Source organism: Ictidomys tridecemlineatus, chromosome 12 (genome assembly GCF_052094955.1).
Source record: "Ictidomys tridecemlineatus isolate mIctTri1 chromosome 12, mIctTri1.hap1, whole genome shotgun sequence".
NCBI classification, from domain to species: domain Eukaryota; kingdom Metazoa; phylum Chordata; class Mammalia; order Rodentia; family Sciuridae; genus Ictidomys; species Ictidomys tridecemlineatus.
Window position 1 is genome coordinate 90592189 of NC_135488.1, and position 13596 is coordinate 90605784.

The window sequence follows — 13596 nt, forward strand, 5'->3', positions numbered from 1 at the left end:
TATGAGTGTGTGTGTGTTTGTGTGTGTGTGTGTGTGTGTGTGTGAAGTACATGTTTTCCTACCTTTCTGACAAAGAATACGAGGGTAGTAAAATGCTTGAGACCTCACATGTCCATCTTTGCTCCTCTGAATATAACCCTTATCCCCAAAATCATGCCTAGTGTTTTGACATTCTACCTAATGGTGTTCCTTGGATGTGTTTTTATTGTTGTTGTTGTTTTTTACTATTATTCATCTGTACTTGACATTTGACTTTTTTTTAACTCAGAGGTTAATGTCTTTAGTTCTGGGAAATACTCTTTTTTTTTAAAGCAAATAGCATTTTATTTTTTTAAACAGAGAGAGAGAATTTTTTTTAATATTTATTTTTCAGTTTTCAGCGGACACAACATCTTTGTTTGTATGTGGTGCTGAGGATCAAACCCAGGCCGCATGCATGCCAGGCGAGCGCGCTACCGCTTGAGCCACATCCCCAGCCCCAAAGGGAAATACTCTTGTATTGTTTATTTGATCATCTTTTCTATTTTTTTTTTCCTGCTGTCTCTTTCTAGAACTCATCAGTTATATCTTGAGCCATTTTAATGTATCCATTTTCTCAAAATCTTTTTTGTTTTACTATCTAACAGTTCCTCAGCTTTTTAGACTCATACTTTCATGATGTAGGCATCCCTTACATGTTTTGTAATCTTTATATTTGATTCGTTTTGAAAAGCAAGGCATTAGAAGCTGACTCAAAAGCTGGGCACAGTGTCATGCACCTTGGGTCCTAGCTACTCTGGAGGCTAAGGCCCGAGGAGCTCTTGAACCCAAAAGCAATAAAGAAAAAGGCTGACTCAGCACTGTGTACATGGAAGATGGAGTGTAATCCTAGATACAGTGTTACAGAGTGGACAGGTGAAGGAAGCTGGGGACTATGGTTTCTCTGCTTAATCATGTCCTTTCCCCTGCTCCACCCCTGCTCTCTTTTATTCCTGGTATCCCTGAGTCTAAAATCTTTCTTATTTGTCTTTACCATTATCTGGTAGGAAAGGGGAAGGAGTAAATGCTGAGGCTCAATGTTTGAGAGTAGGAATCTGGGGAACTACTCTACCGATGTCAAATTTCTATTTTTAACCAATCTCACCCTGACATTTGTTACCATTTAACCATAACTTGTCAATATTTTAGAGATTCTTTGAAAGTTACTGGATTGCTAGTTGTTCTTTTCCTCTACACCTTAGGTTTTTTTCCCCTTCTTCCTATTTGCTTTAGCATTTTGAACTCTATTGTCATTCTGCATGATAGTTGTAGGTAAAATAAGTCTGAATTTAATCTTCTGACTCCTCAATTTGATCTTAAAAATCTGGAGAGAATCTCTCAGTGAATCTCTAAAGTCTAGCCCTATTCTGTGCATATACTCAATAAATTTTTGTTGATGAGGACTGATTTCCAGCTCAGGTCCAGAGATCAAAACTGTCATTCCTCTTGCAGTAGTGTGGGAAGTGTCTTGAGTACATAAGAAATTATGAGTTGAGTAAAGTTAATTAATAGACCAGTCCTGCTCTTCATCTCTTCTTGTACCTATCCTGTCTTTCCCACCTAAATCTAAGAAAATAGACTCCCACTCTTCTAGAATGATTAGGTTGGCAATTACATAGTCAAAGTCTGTTATAGTGTAGATCTACAAATGCACACATACATACCCTCAACATTTTATCTCAGTGGAAGAACTGAAGTGTGCATTTGTTTGGCAGTCTTTGGGTATATAGCCTTTTCTTTGATCACTTGCTAGGTGTATCTTAATAACATCAACCACACTCATATGCATCAGATGCATTTTCCTTTTCCTTTTTTTTTAGTTACCGAGATATTAATTAGGTATAAATTTACTCTTATTAAGTGTGCATTTCTATGAATGTTAAACAGTCAAGAGAAAACAGATTTTCGTCATCCTCTTTTGTCCCTTTTTAGTATATTTCCTCCCCTATTTCTCATGTCTCGTAACTCCTGATGTGATTTCTGTCTCTATAGTTTTGCTGTTTCCTTGAATGTCATACACAAGAAATTGTGTAGTCTGTAGCCTTCACAATATTTTGCATTTGTCATATGCTTACCTCATTTTCTAAAGCTTCTTGGTTTATCTTTTGAACAATTTGTCTTTAAGAAGTTTTTCTAAAACATTCACTTTAATTTTTATTACAATTTGTTCTTTTTAACTTCATAAGTCAGTTTTCATAATATTTAGTTAAACTATGTTTATAGTAGCAAATATACCTGAAATATATAGGTGCATAGGTGAGCCAACTGACTGTGGTAGACACACAGTAGAAGCCAGAATGTCCCTTACTTTTCAGGAGAATGGATAGCATCAACTGAAGTGACAGGCTGGGGAGGGGTGGGTGGGGTTCAATGTTGACTGCCTATAGGCATTTCACACTTTGCTAGGGCATTTCCACCGGCTGGCTGAAGTGGAAATTCATCAATGTCATAATACCAACATACTTCTAATTTTACTTTTCCTACCACAGTTTGAATTTTCACCAAGAGCTATTTTAAGATTTAAAAGATTTTAAGATCAAGTGTTTGGAAAGTTAGAGGGTTTTAAAATTTTTCTTACTTGTAACTGACCTTTCCTAAAATCATACATGCAAGACAAATATATATTTGTAAGGCCACCTATTTAAATTGCTCTTTTGAACTGGAAGAGTTGAGATGTTTATCTTGATAGTTTCAAAAATGATTGTTTAGAATTTGAAACTTTTGTTTCTGTGTTTGAAAAATAATCATGTAAAACTAGTCAAGGTATAATTAGAATAAGACTCTAGAATTGGGTGTGGTGGCACATACCTGTGATTCCAGCAGCTCAGAGACTGAGGTAGGAGGATCACAAGTTCAAGGCCAGCCTCAGCAACTTAGCAAGAACTTAGTGATACCCTGTCTCAAAATAAAATAAATTAAGGGCTAGGGATGTAGCTTAGTGGTTAAGTGCTCCTGGGTTCAGTCCCTGGTACCAGAGAACAATGATGATGATGATGATAATGATAATATAGCAGAGGTAAAAAGAACAAAGAAGTACTGAATTTGGGTAACTTTCCTCTGAATACAGTTTTTAAAGTAGATACACATTTTTATAATTTTTCCATCATTATAATAAAACTGGAAAAAGCCAAAAAATTTATAGTAAAATAAACTAAACACTATATTAAAATTATTAGTGCCCCAAGGAATAATTTTGCTGAAGTAAAAACAATGACCAGATTGCAGTTTATTGATAAAAAGAGTACAGCCGCTCCCCCATCACAGTTTATTTATCACAAATGTTATTTCTTTATAGAACTTTGCCTATATAGGTATGAGAGATTGGGACGTAGACAAATTTGAGGTGTGTTACTCTCTTGTAATTGTTCATTTTTATAAGCTGTTGTAGTAAGAAGTAATATAACAAAGTAGCAAAGGACATCAGTGGGGATTTGAAATGGTGGGTCATATGAGATGTCAAAACCTTGGAAAAAGTGGATCTTTTAAGTAAATACTACATATTTATTTTACAGAAATAAGCTTAAATAGGCCTTAATTTAGGTGGTGATATTCTCATGTCCTTCTGGTGGGAGTATAATGGAAAATACACTAAATACAAAGTTTTTCTTTCTGGAATATCTCCTTCAGGATGGCTCCAGAAGTTGCAGCTGTGGAGAGGAAAGGGGGATATAATCAGCTCTGTGACCTCTGGGCCGTAGGGATCACTGCCATAGAACTCGCTGAGCTTCAGCCTCCTATGTTCGACCTGCACCCAATGAGGTTAGCATGTCAGAGTTGAAGACTCCTATGCTTAAATTGACTCATTTTTTCCTTATTATATCATGAACAAATAAGGCTCTTGGTATTGCTTTCCCTTACTTGGGAATAAATAGTAATATGGTTGTACTGTGTAATATTTTCTTGATTTTTTTTTCAGAGCATTATTTCTAATGACAAAAAGCAATTTTCAGCCCCCTAAATTAAAGGATAAATTGAAGTGGTAAGGATTTTTGTGTTATTAACTTTTATAGTAAGATGAGCAAAACATTTTGAAATGTAAAAGTCTAATTTCTAATCAAAATTTCTTAGGTCAAATAGTTTCCATCATTTTGTGAAAATGGCACTTACAAAAAATCCAAAAAAAAGACCAACTGCTGAAAAGTTACTACAGGTATTATTTTTGCCCTGAAATATACACATTTTCGTGTGTGTGTGTGTGTGTGTGTGTGTGTGTGTGTGTGTGTGTGTGTGTGTATGTGTGTATGTATTTAGGTTAAATTTCTAATAAATGTTCTCTGTTCTGTACTGTTTTATTTACAGCATCCTTTTGTCACACAGCCTTTGACACGATCTTTAGCAATAGAGCTATTGGATAAAGTAAATAATCCAGATCATTCCACTTACCATGATTTTGATGATGATGATCCTGAGGTAGGAGTTGTTTTTATCAAGTGGTGTGTATAATGTGTGTGTAGGGGGCAATGTGTTGGTTTTTTAATTTCTGTAACTAGTTTAAATTAAAAAAAAAAAATCTCTTGGAGGAACAATTAACTTTGACTTTGTCCTGGGAAGTCACGTGCTAGATTTTTCTTATTTGCTACTTACAGATGACTGTTGTCTGAAAATGGCAAAGACAGAATCATTTACTCCACTTGTTGAAATCACTATAGTTATTTCAAAGTAGTTGTTTTAAATGAAGTTTCCTAATAAATCATCCACTATAAAAGGGGAAAGCAAATGCAGAGCACCTAAACAAGGTGTTAGAATATAGTGGTAATTTCTATTCATTTATCTTCTCAAAAGAATTCTCCTACTATGTTTAATAACTATTAGATTCATAAGGGTATGGTTGGCTTTGTTGGTGACTTAAACCCTAGTGATCCACTATGGAAATAAACATGAACCCATGATTGTTAAAGAATAAGGGCTAGGGTCATAGCTAAGTGGTAGAGCATTTGCCTAGCACATGTTTGATCCTCAGCACCACATAAAAATAAATAGATAAAATAAAGGTATTGTGTTTATCTACAACTAAAAATATTTTTTAAAAGAATAAGATAACGCTGATAGGGTGGAAATATTGCTATTAATGGAAGCTTGACTTTTGTTAGCATGTTTAATATTACCTATATCACAGTTAATAGTTCTGGTACCTAAGGTATAAAATCAGTGTACATGACATGACAGAATTCTCTTATCAGGTTTGTACTAGAATAAGTGGATGGCTTGATCTCAACTGGCTTTATAGAAGGCACTTAAAATGGTGCAGGTTTCAAAGATAGTACTGAAAAAATGAAACCCTTCAGTGGTCAGGAAGATGATCAGATTTTTTTTTTTTCCAGCACACCATCTTTATTCAATTCTGATAAATAGACTATCTGTGCTTCTGTTAAAGATCTGCAAAGGAGTTTTGAAGCATAAAAACAATAAATGTGTAATATTATTGACCTTATAATTACACTAGAAAGAAATTTGTTTTGTTAATTAAAATATAATTTATGTTTAAACCATTTAAACTAGTAGAGTAAAATTTCTCACAGTCATCCATGTCCATTCAGAACAATCTGCGTGACTAACCTGCATGATACCTATTTGGTTTTTAATACTATATTTAATGATCAGAAGTCCAGGACTTATTCAGCTCTGTGGCTAACTAACTGAACATCCTTTCAGTTTTGAGTCCCAGTGTTCTCATCCATACAATAAAGATTAATGCTTATTTCACAAGTTTATTTTGAGGATATGAGGTTAGGTTCATGGAAGTACTTTGTAAACAATAAAGCACTGTACACATGTAAAGTTTAAATGACCTAATTTTTGAAATAACTTTTACTGCTGTTTCACTGTCATTAGTACTTTACTATCTGGGTCTTTTCCACAAAGATAGGTCTAGAAGAATAATCTTTCAAAGGTAGTGTTTCACATATAGGAAACAAACAACTGGGTGTTGCAATAACATGAAATAGAAGCTGGCATCCTGTGCTAAGTGAAACCTCAGAATATATAGAATAGAGCTGCAAAAAGTTTTTCAAATAGGGCCTCGTTTACTTCTTAAGGCTTGAGAAATCTCCATGAATTAATACTAAGTAGACATTTCATCTCCACTCTGCCTACCCCCATAATATTTCTTTCTGAAGGTGGCTCTACAGTTAGAATGATTTTAATAAAGTAAAAGAAAAGAAATAGAGGGGGAGCTGGGGTTGAGGCTCAGTGGTAGAGCGCTGGCCTAGCATGTGCGAGACCCTGGGTTCGATCATCAGCACCACATAAAAATAAATAAATAGAATAAAAATATTGTGTCCAACTAAAAAGAAAAAAAAGCAATACAGGGCTGTTCCTCCAGGGAAAAACAAAGAACAAATAAATTTGTGTTTACTAAGAAGAAGGGCCATTTATCATTAATGCCTTTAGCATTATTTCATTGCCTTTATCTTTTATCCTTTTGATATAAGAAGTTGAAACAGATTTCTTTTTAATTGCAGTTTTCTCCTCTTTAGTAGAGAAAGTTAGTTGCAGTTTTTGAGCAGCAATTGAATTGCTCAATGGACCCACTATGGATAAAATATATTCCCTAATCTTGAGAAGCTTGTGAGAAACTCAGAGTTGAAAGAGTAAGAAAAAAGAATAGCCAGTTTTAGGGAAGTCAGAGACAATGCTATAAAGAAATTGATTGATATTACACCTGCAATTTTAACTCAGCAAAAAGAGCACTTTCCTAGTACATGTGAGGCACTGGGTTCAATCCTCAGCACCATATAAAAATAAATAAATAAATTGAAAGTATTGTGTCCATCTACAACTAAAAAATTAAAATTAATAAAAAGAAATTGATACCCTTGGAAAGGAGTTTGGCTACAGAAAGGTACAGGGAAGGATGAAAGTTTAAAACATGAAGATAATAATTAAAACTTTTAATAATTAAAAATAATAATAATTAATAAAACTTTTAAATAATTAAAACTGGTAATTTTTAAAAGCTCATCAAGATATTTAAAAAATGATAGCCAACTTTCATTTCTAAATGTTTTCATAAATTTTAGCAATGTTTGAGCAGTCTTTATTCTTAAGATTCATGTAAATGAGTATAGTCAAGACAAGCATATATGTAATTATCAGTGATTACTTTATTTTCCCATTTAGTTAGGGTCTTAGCCACTAAATCTTAGAATAATGAATTATTTTTATATTACATGATAACTGACAATAAGTAATACATTGTAAAATATCTAGAATATTGATTAGGACTTTAAAGGAAGTTTGACAAGGTGAATATATTGTACTTGGATTTTTACTATCATTAATTCTGTTACCTTTCTAAAAGCAAAAATAAAAATATATGGAGTGAAGAAACAATTTTAAAAGATTTTACTTTTCATATTTCCCAAAATTCTTAGCTGTTTTAAGGAAGATAATTGTGATTTTTTTTTTATTTGTGGTTAAAAGTGGGTGCTTGATTGTATGTGCTTGGAAAATAAATTTGACCTTGTGGGCCCCATGGTCTCTTGTCACAGTTACAATCTCTACCACTGTAGACCGAAAGCAGCCATGAGCCATACATAAAGTGGCATGGCTGTGTTCCAATAAAACTTCAGAAACCAACTGCAGGGGAAACTGTCCATGGGCCAGAGTGTGCTAACGCTTGACCTAGAAGAAACTCAAGTGTTTTTCCCCCCCTTATATTAGGGTTTCTCAACCTGAGCATTATTGGTATTTTGGGCAGGAAAGTCCTTTGTTGGGAGTTGACTGCTTTGGGCATTGTAGGATGTTTAACACCATCCCAGGCCTCCTTCTACTAGTTGTCAGTAGCAGTCTTTGGTCCCCAGTTGTGACAGCTAAAGTTGTTTTCAAACTTTGCCAAATGTCTCCTCAGGTACAAAAGTCCTGATGGCAAACTATTGGCTTAAGTAAACTAATTTTTTACCATATTGTCTGTATCTTTCCTTTATTTGATACTAACTTTACTTTCTTATCTAGTTCCCAATGCAGAAGGCCTATTATTTGTTTTATTTGATGATACAGTAATCCTAGAATTTCTAATTTTAATAATTTGAATAAACATGAAATGGTTTTTAAGGGCAGAATCTTATAATTTTCAAGAAGTAATAAAACTAATTTCAGTCTTAGGGCAGGTACAGCATTGTTTTTAAAGAACTTTGGAAACTATGCATCCTTGTAAGTGGTTTGTTTCTTTAAATATCATTTGTTAGTGTAATTATAAATTCATCATAGCAGGTTTTCTTTCATGACTAATATGCACTATACTTATTTATTGAGAATATAGTGAGAATATTCATGTTTAGAAATTAAATCTTACATTAAATTTTTTGAAAATGTATCTATATGGCCTTTGTCAAATTAAGTGATAATAAAGTTCAGATGAGCAATTTCAGAATGTATTCTGTTTATTTGAAATACTAATAAGTGGAATATCATTTTTAAAAAAGTTAAGTGAAATCTTTCATTATTAAGAAGCAGATTTGGGGCTGGGGCTAGCTCAGCAGTAGTGCACTTGCCTGGCATGCCTGAAGCACTGGGTTCTATTCTCAGCATCATATCAAAGGTCTATCAAAAACTTAAAATATATATTATATATATTAAATAAATAAATAAAAAGCAGATTCTTTTCCATTGTAGTAGCTTATGCCTAATATTCTGCCACCTACTTTAATTTCAGGGTGGGTATCTTTCATTATCCTGACCTCATTTAAAAGAATCTGGTCACAAAACAGTCGAGGTGGCACACGCCTATAATCCCTTTAGCTTGGGAGGCTGAGACAGGAGAATTGTGAGTTCAAATCCAGCCTCAGCAACTACAGGGCACTAAGCAATTCAGTGAGACCCTCTCTCTAAGTAAAATACAAAATAGGGCTGGGGATGTGGCTCAGTGGTTGAATGCTCCTGAGTTTAATCCCTGGTACCAAAAAAAAAAAAAAAAAAAAAAGAATCTGGTCACAAACCTTTCTCCCAAACATGAAATAAATCATTTTTATCATTGGCTTTTTTTTTTTTTTAACCTGAATCAGTACTTACAAAAGAAAAATTCTATCAAATCTTTTTAGTTCACTTCTATTCAAGTAACCTCTGGATACTTGAATAGTCATATTCATTTAACTTCTTCAAATAGTTGTCCATTTTGTTCCTGATATGCTGTTGGTTGCATTTTCAAAAGGTGTTAAACCACATTTTTCACTTAGTTCCTTTTCTGGTATTGGAACCCTTGATATACATCTCATATTGAGAACATCCAGACTATAAGTTTTCTAGTATTCCTTTTTTTTTTCTTTTAACTAGTTAGGTTCTGTAAATAATTATAGGGTATGAGACTTCTTTATGAATTAAAGAAAAAGAATTGAATATTTTTTAATTTTCTGCTCATGGAAATTATAATGGTAACATATCTAAAATCCAAAGAACATAGATGGAATGTGGAGAAGTTTTTTTCTTTTGTTTTGTTTTTGTTGTTTGTTTTGATGGAAAAAAAAAAGCTTCTGAAATACATAATCTGCTGTAACAATTTTAAGTCATGTAATTTTCAGCAATCTTATTTAAATAGGTTAGAATTCAAATTGTGGCAAAAAATGGAACGCAAATCATTCACTCTTTTCTATACTGTTTTTAAATTATTAATAATAATTGAAGAATAAACTTGAAAAGAAAAAACATCTAAGCTCAGCCATTATTAAGTGATAAATACAAATGTAATCCTTAGTGTTGTCTTTCCTTTCCCACCAGAATTTTTTTTTTTTTAATGTATTATTTCTGTGCTATCCAGGGTGTCTTCAGACTCCTATGCTTAAATGATCCTGCTTGGCCTCCCAAGCAGCTGGGACCACAGGCACAAACTATCTTGCTCAGCTTTTCCTTCAGAATTTCTTAATGTCGAAAAAGATTTAAAGTACTTTATGTAGTAGATCCATTCTTATAAAATGGACCCAGACAAGCCTAGTGTTTCACATACAGATAAACAGAATATATTATTGCTTATATATAATTTCATACGTATTTAGTCACAGATGTATTTTCACTAATGTAGATAATGATTTATATCTAGTGGGTAATTTAACATATATTTTTACCTGCACACATAGTTTGAACTGCTGTTGAGATTGCCTTTTCAAAAAAATATTTGCAAGTTCTATATTTTGCTCTCACTTTTATAAAGTGAACTACCCTTTCATATTTAGATAATTTTGTAGACAAATCTATGACTTGATTATCAAATGCCATATATTCTTGATTTTTGTTCTTTTGTAGCCTCTTGTTGCTGTACCACATAGAATTCACTCAACTAGTAGAAATGTAAGAGAAGAAAAAACACGTTCAGAGATAAACTGTAAGTGTACACTATGCATAGTTCATAATTTAATGATGGAAAAATAAGTTTTCAAATTGTAATTTAGTTAAAATTATTGTTGTTTGACTTTCTTCCTGATAGTTTTTCTTACTGAATACTGTTAAACATTGTCCAATTAGCAGTCAGTTTCATTTTCCTTATTCCTTTGGAAATGCAGTGGTGAGAAAGGAGGTGTATTTATGTTACTGTTGGAAGGAGAAATAAAATTTCTGGAATTGATGGGTTAGAGGTATTCCAGGCAGTGCATCTAGAAATCACATGTGTGTAAAACTCACCTAAAGAGTATCCAGAATATACCTCTGGATTCAGTAGATCTGGGAATGGGGTCTGAGGTTCCTTAGTTCTAACAAGCTCCCATACATATAGTACTGGTCCAAAGGTCATATTTTGAGAGCAAGGAGAGAGAAACACCTGCAAACTGGCTGAGCATCTGAATTACCCAGTAGATTTAAAAATGGATTTCAGACCTCTCTTTACCACAGATCCTAATTAAGTAGGTCTTGAATTTGCCCAGGAATTTACCTAGAGCACTTTTTAATAGTGTTCTGGGTAATTTGTAAAGACAGCCAAGTTATATGCCCACAGAGACAAACCACTTATTCACATATCAACTCATTGATGATAAACTGCCAGCAAGGAACTTTTTTGTTCCTTAAAAGCATTTGTTCCTTGTGACTCAGAGTGCTAATTTTCTGCCATCAGACTTATGATAAAAGTTTTCTGTGAATTAAAAATTCATTCTAAGAAACCTAAAATCCAAATGACTAAAATGACTACTGTTAAAAAATTGTTCTCAAATTTTGTCTAGATTAGTATGATAATAAAAATATAATTTCATAATTTAATTCATTAAGATGAATTTATCTCCTCATGTCAAAAACCATTTGAAGGAAAACAAAAAAGTAATGCAGGAATGAAGATATTTGACCATGAGGGGGTCATACAATGAGTTCATAGCACGCTACACAGCTCTAGACTCTAGCCTCCCAGTGGTCTTTTAGAAACACCATTCCATTCCAGGAACCCCTCAATGTCTCTATATGAACTCCACACTGGAAGTCCACCTTGAAAGGAATAAACTCCTGTAAGAAAATGTGGCAGGTTACAGAGAAAGTTCAGAAGTGGGATTTAGAACTTTTTGCCAATAACTGGTTGTGGTATCATATTGAGTTGTCTCTAAAGCTCCTGAAGCCACATGATATATGAAATTTGCTAATTTCCCCACAAAAGTAGTTTTATGAAAATGACAACCTTAGCACATGAAAACACATTGTATTATTTTTAACATACAAAAGTAATTTTAAAATTTCTTTGATTTTTTTTTTTTTTTTTTTTTTTTGGTTGGGGGTACCGAGGATGGAACTCAGGGGCATTCGACCACTAAGCCACATCCCCAGCCCTATTTTGTATTTTATTTAGAGACAGGGTCTCAGTGAGTTGCTTAGCAACTTGACGTTGCTAAGGCTGGCTTTGAACTTGGGATCCTCCTATCCCAGCCTCCTGAACAGCAGGGAATACAGGCTTGCACCACCGTGCATGGCCTTGTTCTTTATTTAATATCTGAAAAGTTATTAGAGATATCTTTATAGTTAATATAGGAAACTTTGTGCTCAATACTTTTGAAAATGTGAATGTATTTTTAATCTGTTTCTGTTTTAAAAATTATATTTCCAAGTCTCTTATAGCAAAGTGAAGTTATTTCCGAAACATCTCTTACTAATTTATATCAGTGATTCTCAAGGGCATATATATCTATGCTATCTGAAACTAAACACCTATACTCCAGTTTTTCTGAGGTTCTTATGTGGCCACCTTTTGGTAGGGACAGTAAATGGGCATCCTCCCATCTTTTTTGCCAGTTTGGGTATCACGTCCCTCTGGATATGTTCTCCTTACTAAACTAAATGGTCTTCAGGCAACCTGTATAAAAACTTACTCATTTACAGAAAGACTGTTCCTCTATCTCTTTTAGGAAGTTCCTTGCCTTCAGTTAAATATGATAGGCAAGGATTTGCTTAAGAAGAAATCAATCTGAGGCTCTTCTTGTTAGCCATAGCAAGATTCATTTTGACCCAAAAGTTTTGCTGTTGAAGGGTCAGCAAGTGATAATGTTCACAAAAATTTCCCCTGATTATTAAAATAACAAATTTACAATGGGTAGCATGACATATGTTCAGAGAGGTGGTAGAAAAATAGATTAGAACCAATAGACAATTACAGATAGGTAGAAGTTTTGACATTATTAAGAACATAAACAGCATTGTGTCTTAGAATGATTGACCAACAGTTATCTAAACAGTAGCTGGAAGACTGCAAAGCATAAAGAATGAGTCTCCAAGGGACTTGGCTCCCCTTTCTGGGAATGCATTCTCCATCCGCAGAATACAGCAGTATTTCTGCATTGCTGCTACAGTTATGGCTGTTAGTAAGACACCATCCCCACACTCAGGGATTATTACAGATGACTAAGAGAAACAGACACATTCACAGGACAGATGCACAGGGTTGTCCTCATATAACTTCACTACAGATTGCACTTTCCAGTTTGAAGACAAGGGTAGATGAGAACTGTTCAGTAGGCCTTGATCAAGATGAAGTATATGTTAGTTTTCATACCTTGTAAAAGTTATTTTGTAATCTTTAGTGTGTGCTCATGTGTGAGCATGTCTGAAGGACTTACTCTTGAAGAGCCTGCTCATCTTTATAGGCCAGAATTTGAGATCTGAGCCATGAAGAGCCAGAAAGGACACATATACACATGCATGTATAATGGGGATATTATAGGGATGTGTTTCTCAACCTTTTCTTAATTCATGCCTATTGCTAAATATTCAAATCTTGTGTCCTTTACTATTAACATTTACAACATTGTCTCAATTCACTCACTTTGGTTGATAGTTGCTGTTTCTGTCTGAAGCCCTTACTAGTCGAACTGTGGAATACTGTGACTGTCTCCTTTTCCTCTTTTTTCTCTTTTTAATATCTTTATCAGTGCATTATAGTTGTACATAGTAATGGGATTCGTTTTGCCACCTGTATACATGCACTTTGTCTCTTTGTCTTCCTTTCAATGTTTGTATTTGTGCCTCTGATTTTATCTCAGTGATCTTGAGTATTTGACCCAGCTTATAAAAACAGATAATAATATATATAAATCAAAGATAAAGGTAGTGAAACATTCTGGTATTAGAATAGCAAAGAAAAGGGTGACTGTACTACAGTTAATTATGTCTACTCCAGCTGGT

General features: G+C 33.8%; 1 protein-coding gene across 13 annotated transcripts in view; it reads left to right on the top strand.

Annotated features, from left to right (window-relative positions):
• The window catches only part of Map4k3 (mitogen-activated protein kinase kinase kinase kinase 3), a 178123-nt gene that overhangs the window by 110834 nt on the left and 53693 nt on the right, over positions 1-13596 (top strand). For all 13 annotated transcript variants that reach the window (XR_013429042.1, XM_078029316.1, XM_078029313.1 and 10 more), the window contains 5 exons: positions 3646-3777; positions 3935-3997; positions 4087-4168; positions 4318-4428; positions 10252-10330. Coding sequence is in view for 12 of the 13 variants with exons in the window: in XM_078029316.1 (XP_077885442.1) it covers positions 3646-3777; positions 3935-3997; positions 4087-4168; positions 4318-4428; positions 10252-10330 (467 nt within the window). In the remaining variant the exon portion in view is untranslated. The remainder of the gene's footprint in view (positions 1-3645; positions 3778-3934; positions 3998-4086; positions 4169-4317; positions 4429-10251; positions 10331-13596) is intronic.